This window comes from Hyperolius riggenbachi, chromosome 6 (genome assembly GCF_040937935.1).
Source record: "Hyperolius riggenbachi isolate aHypRig1 chromosome 6, aHypRig1.pri, whole genome shotgun sequence".
NCBI classification, from domain to species: Eukaryota; Metazoa; Chordata; class Amphibia; order Anura; family Hyperoliidae; genus Hyperolius; species Hyperolius riggenbachi.
This window is the reverse complement of record NC_090651.1, coordinates 259,024,941-259,039,254: the sequence shown is the minus strand read 5'-3', so window position 1 is coordinate 259,039,254 and position 14,314 is coordinate 259,024,941. Positions and strand designations below refer to the sequence as shown.

General features: G+C 44.3%; 1 protein-coding gene across 6 annotated transcripts in view; it reads right to left on the bottom strand.

Moving 5' to 3' along the window:
- The window catches only part of TTLL10 (tubulin tyrosine ligase like 10), a 144,547-nt gene that overhangs the window by 79,273 nt on the left and 50,960 nt on the right, over positions 1-14,314 (bottom strand). For all 6 annotated transcript variants that reach the window (XM_068240752.1, XM_068240747.1, XM_068240750.1 and 3 more), the window contains one exon: positions 9,842-10,010. In XM_068240752.1, coding sequence (XP_068096853.1) covers positions 9,842-10,010 — 169 coding nt within the window. The remainder of the gene's footprint in view (positions 1-9,841; positions 10,011-14,314) is intronic.

Below are 14,314 nucleotides of genomic sequence, written 5' to 3'. Positions count from 1 at the left end.
GTAAGCTCCACATTGTATATTGATACCAACGTAATTACGCTGGAACTTTATTGCTAGATGACAAACTAACGCCATATGTATTAATTACTGCTTAAAGAGACTCCGTAACAAAAATTGCATCCTGTTTTTTATCATCCTACAAGTTCAAAAAGCTATTCTAATGTGTTCTGGCTTACTGCAGCACGTTCTACTATCACCATCTCTGTAATAAATCAACTTATCTCTCTCTTGTCAGACTTGTCAGCCTGTGTCTGGAAGGCTGCCAAGTTCTTCAGTGTTGTGGTTCTGCTATGAACTCCCCCTTCCAGGCCCCTGTATGCACACTGCCTGTGTGTTATTTAGGATTAGAGCAGCTTCTCTCTTCTCTCTTATCTTTTACAAGCTGGATAAATCGTCCTCTGAGCTGGCTGGGCTTTCACATACTGAAGAATTACAGACAAGGGCAAAGCTGTTTGCAGGAAGAAACAAGCAGCCTGAAACTTCAGTGCATGAGAACAGGGGGAAAGAAACACACAAATAATCTCTTGAGATTCAAAAGGAAGGCTGTATACAGCCTGATTGTGTATGGATGTATTTTCTATGTGTGGACATACTGTACATCAACCTACTTCCTGTTTTGGTGGCCATTTTGTTTGTTTATAAACAAACTTTTTAAAACTGTTTTTAACCAATTTTAATGCGGCGAGGAGCGGCGAAATTGTGTCAGAGGGTAATAGGAGATGTCCCCTAACGCACTGGTATGTTTACTTTTGTGCGATTTTAACAATACAGATTCTCTTTAACAACAAGGAGATCATCACTATTTATTGCTACTGTGATCCCTCTATATCCACTGGACAACAGCGATACATCAGACTGTCCTTTAGGGCTGAAGAGGCAGCTGATCTACAGTATACATTATAGCAGCAGGGGAGGTGATTTACTGAACCACTAACTGGCATGCCACAGTGTGACTGTATGTATGACTGTTTGAATGTTAACAGGATCCTTTGCATTTCATTTTATACTGTTTTATTGTATATATCAATAGATTTTTACTGTGTATGCTTTCATTTGCTAACCATTAAATACATTGTATATGGTATATGGTCTAATTAGTCCATAAGCGCTCCCTATATCTATACTGTACAATTCATATTTGGTGGTTGGGGATACCACCCATCTAGGGTAGCAGCTGATCTAACAAGTCAAACACACTAAACCACGGCCCTTAGGTGCAAGAACTGCAAATTAAATATTTAACATTTCTATTTTCCTTATGTGTGTGGAGTGAGCCTTGGTCTTACATAGTGAATTGTCAACTGTCACCATCTCCAGTTATAAGATCTTGGCCACAGGATTAATGGTCATTAGTATTTAGTTTACCTAGCACAGCTTTTCCTGTAACACAGCGACCCAGGACTGAGGGAATCTTTGCACTCATTACCCATAGCAACAACTCATGTTTCTTGTTGCATTTGCAAATTAGCACTGATAAACTATAGCTATAAGAAGGTAGGATAAAAATGTAAGGGTACCTAAAGTGTTTCTGTACCCCCCACCAGAGAGAGAAAACATGAGCCCATTAGCAGTGCAGTTCTTACCAAATGATCGTATTTTTGATAAGATCCTTCAGATGTATTCACATAGTATTAAAGCAAATGTGTACTAGCCAGGCAACAAAAAAGTTAGATATTTACCTAGGCAGAGGGGAGCCTATGGATAGTCCAGAGGTTTTTCATGTCCGCCTCAATAAAACGGACACTGGCCTGGAACCTCTGACAGTTTGTGGCTACATTACCTTTGTAAACGAGCGCGGCTGTAGTGTGACTGCGCAAGTACCGTGCCTGCACAGTAGCATGAAGCCGCTTGTAGCTGAGCGTCTTTGTTAAGGCGCAACCATAGTCACACAAGCGTAGTAAACAAGGCAGCCCATACCACTTGCCTGCCAGGCATACATGAAGTAGAGGTGCAAGAAGCCAAGAAAATGTGGGCATCTTCGATAGCCACTATTACTATAGTGAAATACTGGTAAAAATGACTGATATTTTACTATCATCTAACCTGATCCTATTCTTGCTTGAACCCACTCTCCCGCTCACTCCACACACATAAGGAAAATAGAAATGTTAAATATTTAATTTGCAGTTCTTGCACCTAAGGGCCGTGGTTTAGTGTGTTTGACTTGTTAGATCAGCTGCTACCCTAGATGGGTGGTATCCCCAACCACCAAATATGAATTGTACAGTATAGATATAGGGAGCGCTTATGGACTAATTAGACCATATACCATATACAATGTATTTAATGGTTAGCAAATGAAAGCATACACAGTAAAAATCTATTGATATATACAATAAAACAGTATAAAATGAAATGCAAAGGATCCTGTTAACATTCAAACAGTCATACATACAGTCACACTGTGGCATGCCAGTTAGTGGTTCAGTAAATCACCTCCCCTGCTGCTATAATGTATACTGTAGATCAGCTGCGTCCTGCTGGACGCTTGGTCACGCTGTGCTCCCAGCGTGACCAAGCGTCCAGCAGGACGCGAAACGGCCGTCGCAAGCCCCTACTGATGCCCGGCATCCCCACCTCCACCTCACAAGCCACCATTTTGACCACCCGTGCGACACACTTGTGGTATGTAACCCCAACGATTATGGACTTTGCTGAATAAATTTACAGACGGAAGGTGCCCGGACGTTTTTCTTTCCTCTTTGTTTCTTGAGTTCTGATACCTGTCATGTCTACCATGCTGTCCTGAAGTGCACACGTCTTAGCAAGATATGAATCAGGGGCTACTGGAAGGAAGGTGAGAGGAGTAATTGTTTGCCTACACTTTTGTCACTGACAACTGCTTACAATATTGGTGGGGAGTGCCACTCACGAAACGCTGTGTCTACATGTCATATCAAGTGAACCCACTCTCTATCAATGCCTAATCGTAACCAACCCCTTCACCACCAACCAACACCTAGCACTACACAATCCATCAAACCGATGCTTAACCCTAATTGCCCCTCCAGCCGATGCTTAACCCTAGCCAACCCCTTCCCTGACTAATACCTAACCCTAACCGATCCCCCAACCAATGCTTGACCCTAATCGACCCCCTCAACCCATGCCTCAATCTAACCAATCCCCCCACTGATGCCTAACCCTAACCATTCCCTGCCATATAATCCCCACCGATATTCACTCCCATATGCCTAACCCTAACCTAACTGCATCTTCAAATAGCGGGCACGAGAGGTGTCTCTGGGAAGTTTCGGTGCCACCACAGTGGATGCTCCCACTATTTGTAGCTGCAGTATGTATGGCAGGCGGCCCCAGCGCCCACTATTTTATCAGGCATCTCTGGCACCCAAATGTCAGGTTATAGCCGCTAATCATGGCTATTAACATGGACACCTATGGCGGGGCACAAACTTCCTAAAGTGCCTCGGGGATCTACATTTCTTGCTTCAGCCTGCCAGATGGTAACATAGGATGTGGCACACATTCTTTAAATCATGTCATGGCTTGAGAAGTGGTGATGTGAAAGCTTCCGTGTGTGTGTGTGCGCGCGTGCGTGCGTGCTTGTGTGTGTGTGTGTATTTATACACTGTATGCATATATATATATATATATATATATATATATATATATATATATATGCACTGTATGCATATATATTCAGCCAAGGAAACATTGCAGCTCTATTGCTTTCGTTTGGCTACGTTCCAGCTTGCATTCAGCTCAGGTGGAATCCCAGATTATTTTGCATTGATCCTTGCCATTCAAACGTCAGACTGTGGAAGAAACCACTAGAGGGCACCCTGTTTTCACACAATTCCTGGCTTGATCTTTTGTCCTTTATTGCTCTCTTTACAGTTGGAAGACTTTGACACAAAGACAGTTAGCTATTGATGCAGGCTGGTTGCAAAATGTAATTAAAACTTGGGTAAATACTGTGAACAGAGGTAACCTGCCAATGAGAATGTTCTTATTTATCTTGACTTGTTTAAAAGGTAACAGAGAGGCAAAAAAAACTTTATACAAACAGGCCAGACAGAGAAGGTTATGATAACATGGCACACTACGTGGGGGGACTCAAAGAATCATATCAGACAATATTCATAACTTTGAGCATACTTGGTTATAGAAGCTACTCATACCATAAAATAGAGACAGAGGTTCACTTCTGTGAAAAATACATGTCATAACACCCAGTAAGACCAGGTTCACACTACACCCCTTTAAACAGATGTGTAGTAATCCATTGGTTTCAGTTTTGTTTGACCATTGATGTCCATTTTTTTTGTCCACTGATGCCTGTGCTGCAATACATGCATTTTTCTTCTGTTTTAATGGACTGAAGATAACCATTTTGATGATTAGAGATGGCCCAAACGGTTCGCCCGGCAGGTAGTTCGCGCGGATATCAGCTACCTGCGCCCGCGGCGGGTAGTGGACACATAGCGCGTTCGACCTGCCTCCTATGCCTTGTCAGTGGGCTAAACTTTGACCCTCTACATCACAGTCAGCAGACACATGGCAACCAATCAGCCTGCACTCACCCACGGACTTCCGCCCCCCGTATAAAAACGCTGCAGCGTCGGCCATGTTCTCACTCTGCTGATCTTGCTATAGTGAGAGGAAGGCAGAGACATTTGGAGATAGGGAAAGCATTAGTTAGGCTGGTATTAGCTTGCTCCTCGCTCAATGTTGTTGCTGAAAGCACCCAAAGCTCTTTTGAGAGCTAATATTCTCTGTTTTTTTTGTGTGTGTGATAGGCATAGATACAGCCCTGTCGCAGCTGGGCCTAGTTGCTGACTGTACTGTGCCAGGCCCAGCACACTCTGTATTACCATTGCATATCTTTTCACTGTATCTGTGATTTAATTTACTAAAGCATAGCTGTCTTTGTGGGTGACACTGTATAGATAGAACCCACAGACAGTTGCCAGCCAGTCCAGCTGGGATTTGTAGTCCCACACTGGCAGCACGCTGTATTACCATACCATTGCATATCTTTTCACTGCATTTGTGAGTTAACTTACTAAAGCATAGCTGTCTTTGTGGGTGACAGTGCATATATATAGAGCCCACAGACAGTTGCCAGCCAGTCCAGCTGGGATTTGTAGTCCCACACTGGCAGCACACTGTATTACCATACCATTGCATATATTTTCACTACATTTGTGATTTAACTTACTAAAGCATAGCTGCCTTTGTGGGTGACACTGCATAGATAGAGCCCACAGACAGTTGCCAGGCCAGCTGGGATTTGTAGTCCCACCACTGGCAGCACACTCTATTATACCAGTGCATACCTTCCCATTGTACCTGTGTGACAGCACACTCTATTACACCAGTGCATACCTTTCCTCTGTACCTGTGTGACAGCACACTCTATTACACCAGTGCATACTTTTCCTCTGTACCTGTGTGACAGCACTCTCTATTATACCAGTGCATACCTTTCCACTGTACCTGTGTGACAGCACACTGTATTATACCAGTGCATACCTTTTCACTGTACCCGAGTTTCTTTGCGGGTTTTACAGGTCAGCAAGTACAGTAGTGTGTTTTTGGAGCTAGTGATTTTTGTGACTTTGTCTATTTTTGGAAGGAGGACACCAGTCTTGAAGAGTGGCTAAGGCTCCACTTGAGAAAGGAGTATTATGTCCCCTAAAACGTTGCTTCTTTGCGAGCCTCACGCTTATCCACCTGTACTTCCTTTTGGTAATATGTTTATTGCAAACTGCATTTCACTTTGCGACAATCCCTGCTAGCTGAGTGTTTCCTCTTAGCAGGAACAGATTGGCGCATGCCTCCTGGTTTATGCTCATGTATGGTTTTGTCTTGTGTACATTTTCTACTGCATAATGTGTTGCCTTCCTGTAAACATGAGTTTTTGCTATGTCTATGTACATTCCACTTTTGTATATCAATCATTTTGATGTTAGTCGACATGTTTTGTAAAATGAAAAAATACTTTTTATAAATGTTTGTAGCAATAAAACAAACAAAAAATGTGTTGTTTGCAAGTTCTTGTATAGTAATAAGTATGCATAGTTTTGTTTTTGCATTTCTAAGGCTGGAAGCCTACAGAAATGTTTTATTATGGTTTATAGCATCAGGACCAATATCTCTGGAAATACTGATTACTTTGACATTTTCACTGCAGATAAGCTCTAATTATGTACAGCACTTCACTGGCTGCAGTTATACTGACAAGTGTAAACAAGAGAACTGACAAATGTGAGCTTGGTACTATTAAAACATTTATTGCCATGAAAGGGGCATATGCATGAACAGATCCAACATAGATACAAAGTGGATGCAATACTTATCGCAGGGATGCTGTGTGGAGGCAGTGGGTGCCAGGGTGGCGTACAGTTAAAAATGTCACAGGGTGAAAAATGGCGCACCGTTCCGCCGATAAATGTATCATAAAACGCTATTCACTGTTTTCATGTAAATACATTGTTTAACCTTCCTGGCGGTAACCCTGAACGTAGTTCGGGGTAAGCCACGCAGGAGGATTTCTCAGGCCCTGCTGGGCCGATTTGCATAATTTTTTTTTGCAACACGCAGCTAGCACTGCGCTAGCTGCGTGTGCACTTCGATCGCCGCCGCTCCGCGCCGATTAGCCGCCGCTCGCCGCGCCGCCAACCTCCCCCCCTAGACCCTGTGCGCTGCCTGGCCAATCAGTGCCAGGCAGCGCTGAGGGGTGGATCGGGACTCCCAATGACGTCACGACGTCGGTGACGTCATCCCGCTCATCGCCATGGCGATGGGGGAAGCCCTCCAGGAAATCCCGTTCTTTGAACGGGATTTCCTGATCACAGATCGCCGGAGGCGATCAAAGCGGGTGGGGGAATGCCGCTGTACATGATTTTAAAAAAATATATTTTAAAAAAACTGCTGCGCTGTCCCCTGGCGGTTTTTAATAGACCGGCAGAAGGGTTAATATATTAAAACGGTAAATAGCGTTTTATTACATTAATCAGCGGAACGGTGCTCCATTAAAAAATGCAGGGGGGCTAGTATTAGGCAGTGGGGGTCGGGGGTGGGAGGGAGAGAGGCAGCGGGGCACTGGTGTTAGGCACCGGGGGTGGAGGGAGGATATATGCATATGCATACATTACCTTGTCCTGGCCGGCGATCTTCATCGCTCCTTCACTTCCTAGTTAGTTTGCAGGAGTCCTGCAGCCAGCCAATCACTATGCGGGGACTGAAGCCACATGGTGATTGGCTGGATGCAGGACTACAGCAAACTAACTGAGGAAGTGAAGGAGCGATAACCGGCCGGGACAAGGTAATGTATGCCTATGCACACATCCTCCCTCCACCTAATCCTACTCCCTCCCGTGTCCCGCTGCCTCTCCCCCCTGACCCCCGCTGCATAACACTAGCCTTCTGCATTTTTTAAGACTTATAATGCTATTTAGCATTATAAGTGTAAGGCACACTGCATGCACCATTTTTAACACTTATAATGCTAAATAGCATTATATAATTGAAGTCAATGCGGAGCCATTTCTATTGCCCCAGCTCTGTGTGCCATTTTTATCTATACCGCCAGGGGGTGCACAGCCTGACGACCGTTTCGCTTGTAATCTGAGCTTCTTCTGAGGCTTGAAGTGCACTACACCAATCTACTTTCTATGCCTGATCTGTTCATGCATATGCACCTTTCATGACAATAAAAGTTTTCAATAGTGCCAATCTCACATTTCCCAGTTCTCTTGTTTGCATATGAAGCCTATACCCTTGCTTTGAGCACAATGAATGTTTGGAACTGGTCGCTCACACAACCTTATTGAGCCTCCTCACTGCAGTTGTTTAATCTGTGTGTCTACCTTCCTCTTCTGATACTGATAAGTGTGATGGAGTTGAATTATTTTTCCTTATTGTTTTTTTTCACGTTTTCTATATAAAGCCTTTTAAGCACCCAACAAGCATAAATGTCCAAAACATATGTTGATAAAAGTATTATTGAAGTTAAACAGAAGCATCTTATTTTGAGTGATGTTTTTGGAGTGGGAGGTTAAAGTTAAAAAAAAGTTATTTTATAGATCAGGTGAAAAACAGGTAAGGAGAGATAAGGTAAGGTAGGTTTTATGAATCAACCCCAATGATCCTTAAAGATTACCAGGTAAAAATGACAGAGCCTGTCATGAAAACTTCTACTTTTTCTCCATCATTTAGCAGATGGTTCATTGGAGCAGATGACATGACTTTAGTTTTCTTGAAGTTAAGCAGTAGACCAGCTTTGGCACTTTCTTGTTATCCAGGATCCAGGATATATAACCAACTAATTATATAGCCCCACTTCATATAAAGCTGCAAATGCATAGACAGTGAAAGTGTAAAAAAAAAGGGGGGCTCTGAATCCAATGTTAACAGGTACAATTACCGTATCAGCACTGCCTTTCCTATGCTAGGTACACACAATGCTTTTTTTCGGTCGATTTTCTGTCCAATCATTTTTCCGCTTGATTTTCCGTTCGATTCTCTTATCCTTATCAATTTCCATTCACTTCTATGAGAAATCGACCAGAAAAAAGATCGGAAATACTATCGGACATGACGAAAATTATCTATCAAACCATCTATCACAAAATTGTATGGTGTGTACCTAGCATAAAAACACTAGCTATGAAAAGACTGACACTGTCATGTCCACAGCAGAGCCCACAAGGGTTGTAAGTAGGTTGCTTATGGGGATCATTAAATAGAGTGTACCACATAAATACACGAACTTAAATATGCATTAGCCAAGCACTGTTCTTAAAGCAGAACTGTAGATAGGTATCAAATAGGGATGCTCATTCGGATTCCGCGGAAATGCAATTTCCGAAATTCCGATCGGAAATTGCATTTCCGCATCGGAATGCGGAAATCGGTAATGTAAGTGCCGTAGGCGGATTTCCGCCGGAAATCGCGGAAATTTCCGCCGGAAATCGCGGAAATTCCACCCGACTTTAACATCGATTTTCTCAAAAACTATAAGGTCTTTTTGAAAACTTTTTTTTGCATCTTGTTCACAAGATTCGGTTTAATAAACCCTGAAAATTTGGTGTTTCTAGGACTTAAGGGGGCTTTGTTATTAACCATTAAAGTCGGTGGATTTTTACTGTAATGTAAAATGCAGAAAATCTGCATCTGCCTATTTTCTGCATTTTATATTACAGTAAAAATCCGCCTACTTTAGCAGTTAATAGCAAAGCCACCGTAAGTCCTAGAAACACCAAATTTTTCGGGTTTATTAAACAGAATCTTCTGAACAAGATGCAAAAAAAAGTTTTCAAAAAGACCTTATAGTTTTTGAGAAAATCGATGTTAAAGTCGGGCGGAATTTCCGCGATTTCCGGCGGAAATTCCGCATTAGAATGCGGAAATTGGTAGCGGAAGGCGGAATCGGTAATCGGTACATGACGGAATGCGGATTTACCGCGGAATCGGAAATTGGCATTCCGACCATCCCTAGTATCAAACACACTGTTTCACTTACCTGGGGCTTCTGCAAGCCCCCAGCAGCCGTCCTGTCCCGCGCCAATTCTCCACAAGCCTCCGTTCTCTCATCGCTGTTCCGTTCCTCGACTTGTAAGTCGAGGCCAGCGCAATCTTGCCAAGCGTATCTTTTCTTCACGTTCCCCTCTGGATATGCGTGGCCAGAGCCATGCAGGCGCAGTGGCCCGGCAGTGAAACCAAAAGTAGCTGGCGGCGGGAGAATGGTGACTCGTGGAGGACCGGCATGGGACAGGACGGCTGCTGGGGGCTTGCAGAAGCCCCAGGTAAATGAAACAGTGCGTTTGATACCTATCTACAGTTCCGCTTTAATTGATCAAGACAAGTTACTTACAGTTGTAGCCCATTACCACCACCAAAGTAAAAGAATGGCCCAGGACCTCGTGGGTCTTCTGACTTCTTGTTTATGAGTTGAGATGCATCTGAGGAAGACTTTTGGTTACCTACAGATGATTCCACTTTAGCTGCTTCCAGCACTTCCATGTCGTTGGTATCAAACCCAGCTGTTCAGTGTAAAAGAAATAAGTAAATAAATGCTAAGCTATTCAGTTACTTGTGCAGAGAGCAAAAAACTTCTGATAAGTTAATTATTAACTCCAACATCATGTGGCTACTCATGCCAAGCTTAAAAAAACAAAAAAAATGACTAGCAAAATGATACATTTGAATATGAACATAAGAAGTGTAGATAATATACTATGATTTAGTAATGTGCCCACCCCACTTCTGATGCAAAATAATAAAACACATTTTTTTTCCTTTATGGTCTGTTACCCAAAGGGGATAAATAAAGATATTGCTTTGTACCACGCTCACACACATGTTGCACTAGTATTATCAAAATCTTCAAGCAGACAAGTGACTTTATACTGTTTCCTTTCAGACACAAATCAACTCTGCTCTGTGATGTGATCTCTCTCCAAGTCCAATGCCTGTGCTTATATCGGATCAGTGAATAATGGCGCACAGCACCTATGCATAAAAATGGCGCCGCATTAAAAAGATACGCTTATCGCTATTTATCGTTAGTACTGCATAATAATGGCGCACAGGGAAAAAAGAAGAAAAACGGCACACACTAACGTTATTTATCAATAGTGCCGTTCATATGCCAAACAGCAGACGTTATTGCCCACAGTAACGTTATTTATCAATAGTGCCGTTCATATGCCAAACAGCAGATGTTATTGCCCACAGTAACGTTATTTATCAATAGTGCCGTTCATATGCCAAACAGCAGACGTTATTGCCCACAGTAACGTTATTTATCAATAGTGCCGTTCATATGCCAAATAGCAGACGTTATTGCCCACAGTAACGTTATTTATCAATAGTGCCGTTCATATGCCAAACAGCAGACGTTATTGTGCACAGTAACGTTATTTATCAATAGCGCCCTACATAAGCCAACTGCAGACGTTATTTAACTGCAAAACAGTAAATGGATTTAATGTAACACTGTCAAGATTAGGGTTAGGCACGACCAGGGGAGATTTAGGCTTAGGCACCACCAGGCGGGTGGTTAGGGTTAGGCACCACCAGGGGGGTGGTTAGGGTTAGGCATGACCAGGGGGGTGGTTAGGGTTAGGCACGACCAGGGGGTTGATTAGGGTTAGGCACCACCAGGGGGGTGGTTAGGGTTAGGCACCACCAGGGGGGTGGTTAGGGTTAGGCACCACCGGGGGGTGGTTAGGGTTAGGCACCATCAGGGGGGTGGTTAGGGTTATGCACCACCAGGGGGGGTTTAGGGGTTAGGGATAGGTACAGAGAGGGTTCTGTGTGTTAACGCTAAATAACGATAAGGCTTTAACGCTAAATTACAATAAGGCTTTAACGTTAAATAGCGATAAGCGGCAAACAGATTAGCGGCAACACCGTGCGCCATTATTCGCAGGCACCATTTTCAGATGGATCCCCTTATATAGTCTCTGCCAGTGAAGCTACCAGTCATGCAATACAGCCAGCAGTGCCATTCAAGAAAGCCATAGGGTGACATTGCTAAGGCTAGCAAAGACAATGGAAATAGCAGCACACAATTCATGTTGTTTGATACACACACATACAGTGGCATAAAATCAGGAGCCAATTTATCATTAGCAATTTGGGGGCCTGCTCCATGTGCAGCTCATCAGGTATGGGGAAAGGGCATCACCTTGAATGGCAATTAAGTCGCCTATTTTCATCGCACAAAATCGCCACATCCCGTTGTAGGAGCAGTGACAGCCCTATGGATAGAGTGGCGGGTCCTGTAGCAGTAACGCGCTGCATGCATTGCATTACTGGCCAACTTGTGCACTAACCCTGGAAGTAAGGCATACTTTCAATACAAAGTATGCCTCACTAATCTGGTCGCACGAGACTATAACGTGTAATACGTTTTCTCGGGTGCTTTGCGATCAATAATGATTTCACCACACCAAGTGTGAAAGCAGCTTTAATGACTTTACTCCTATGCTGCTCCTGCTTACAGAAGTCAGTAAAAAGCTGGCAGATCTGAGTGACTTAAGACTAGTCCATCTCCTCATGGGGATACTCAGTCCTTGCAAAGGATCTATACAAAGGATCCATATATTTTCTGCATGCAAAATTGGACAGGGAATCACAACCTATTGAAATCAATAGGCTGTCATCAGTTTTGCATGCAGTGGGGAAAAAAACGGACAGCATACTACAAAAGTATGCATTGCACATCCAATTATATGACATGGTTACAGAGATTTTGATGCATTCCCACATCACTGTAGTGAAAACGGGCCTTAAGTGCTTTTGAAAATAAAGGCAACCTGCAGAATCCTACATGAAAAGATGGACTATTCCAATACCTGTCAGATCTGTAACATTTTAACTGCCTTCTGTAAGTGACAGAAACATAGGAGAAAGGTAATTTATAGTGCATTTTACTCAGAGAAGTCCAAAACAGGCTGTCATGTTGGGTTGATGGGGTTCTGTAAAACGTATAAGGTATAGGCTTGCTATACACCAGTGGTTTTGGGTGTAAGCCTGGCTTCAGGGGCAAAAAGAGATAATTTGCGTATTTAGAAGTGATGCATTATGGGACACCACAGTTGCTCAGTTAAAGCTTTTGTTTTAAGAAGGCAAATTACACTGAGTATTTTACATAGAAGATCATTTTTAGCACATTGCCAAAGCTTTTACTAATTTTAAAGAGGAACTATTAGCAATAATAGAAAATGGAATGAAGATGGCGCTGGACTCAGACGCCACGGCCACAGGGCTCCGAATTTTTTTCTACTTTTCTCCCTAATTCACCCTCGCTGCACTTACCCGATCTCCCCTATCTCTCTGGGGAACGGGCGCGCATCGCAGGCTGCTGAGCGGGTTGAGGAGGACAGGAGGACGAGAGGCTTTTGGGCTCCGGTAGGCTCCGGCAGGGTCTATCGCAGCCGGGGGACGGGAGGAGCACCATGCGGCCGAGCATCGTCCGCTGCCTACGCTGCCTCCACTCAACCTCCGATGCTGCGCTGGAGGGAACCACCAGCAGCACCGGGTCCTGCCACTGCTGGGGACTGTGTCAGCCAGCCACCGCTGGGGACTTTGTCAGCCTGCTCCGCGGCACCACCTTGGCTGCTCCGGCCCTCCCACGTGGTCCTGACAAGTGGAGCTCCAGACCTCCCGGGCTCATCTGCCTTAGCCTGCGCACCACCAGCTGCCATCCCACGTCCTCCAGCGTGTCACCACCACCACCTGAGGATCAGCGCCCACTGTGGTCAACAGGAAATGGTTCTGATCTCTGTTCTTGGAGTATAGCTGGTGCAGCGGTTGCTACCAGCTATCTCTTCTGTTCTGCCTCTCTGGATCGCGCTAGCCACTTTTCGCTAGCGCTGTGGATCCTTCTGTTCTGTCTCCTAATATCGCGCTAGCCACTTTTCGCTAGCGCTGGGGATCCTTCTGTTCTGTCTCCTGGGATCGCGCTAGCTACTTTTCGCTAGCGCTGGGGATCCTTCTGTTCTGTCTTCTGGGATCGCGCTAGCCACTCTTCGCTAGCGCTGGGGATCCTATCTCTCGCTTGTCCCTGTTTTCGTGTGTCTGTCTTGTCTGCTACGCTTGCTGGAGGCTCGGTGAGGTAACCGTTAAGCAAGCGCTCGTGTCCTCTGTTTCATGTTTGTCTGTCGATGGTTAGTTAGGCGTGCTTGTCTCTATTGTGCTTATCACGTGGAGACCGCATAACCGCGTGCACTGTTGCGAATGAGTGCGGTGTTCGCGGTTAGCTAGCGTTTGTTATTTTCCGCATCTTCTCATTGTATTATTTGCTGTGCCTTTGCTACCCTTGTATTCTATTCTGATCTGCCTTGTGTCACGTCTGGCGATCGCACCTCTCGTGATCGCTTTCCTATTTCATTTCTGCTGTTGTGTGTGCGCGGTCGCGGGGTGGCGACTGGATTGGCGCACACACATACAACCTGTCCCTTTGCTCGTTTTCATTCGCAATCGCCTCTCTTGCGATTGCGTACTGCGCTTCGTACAATTCCTGTCTGGCATTTGTGGAGGTACAGAGGATTGGTTCCTCTGCACTCCCCAGCGCCATCTGCCGACAGGAATTTCCCTCTACAGGTGCGTAGCACCTTTTGCTGGGTGCCTGCAATTACACGCTTGTGGAGGATTTCCGCCGTTGTGCGCTGATCACGGAGAAAGTTCCACAATTGTTACAGTAAGAAAGATTTTAACTATTTGCATTGCCTTATTAGCATCCTTTTTGTCTATGTAACAGCCTAAAATAGAAAATTGATTTCACATATAATGCCTAACAGTTACTCTTTGAAGTGAACCAGAGATGAAGCACCCTCAT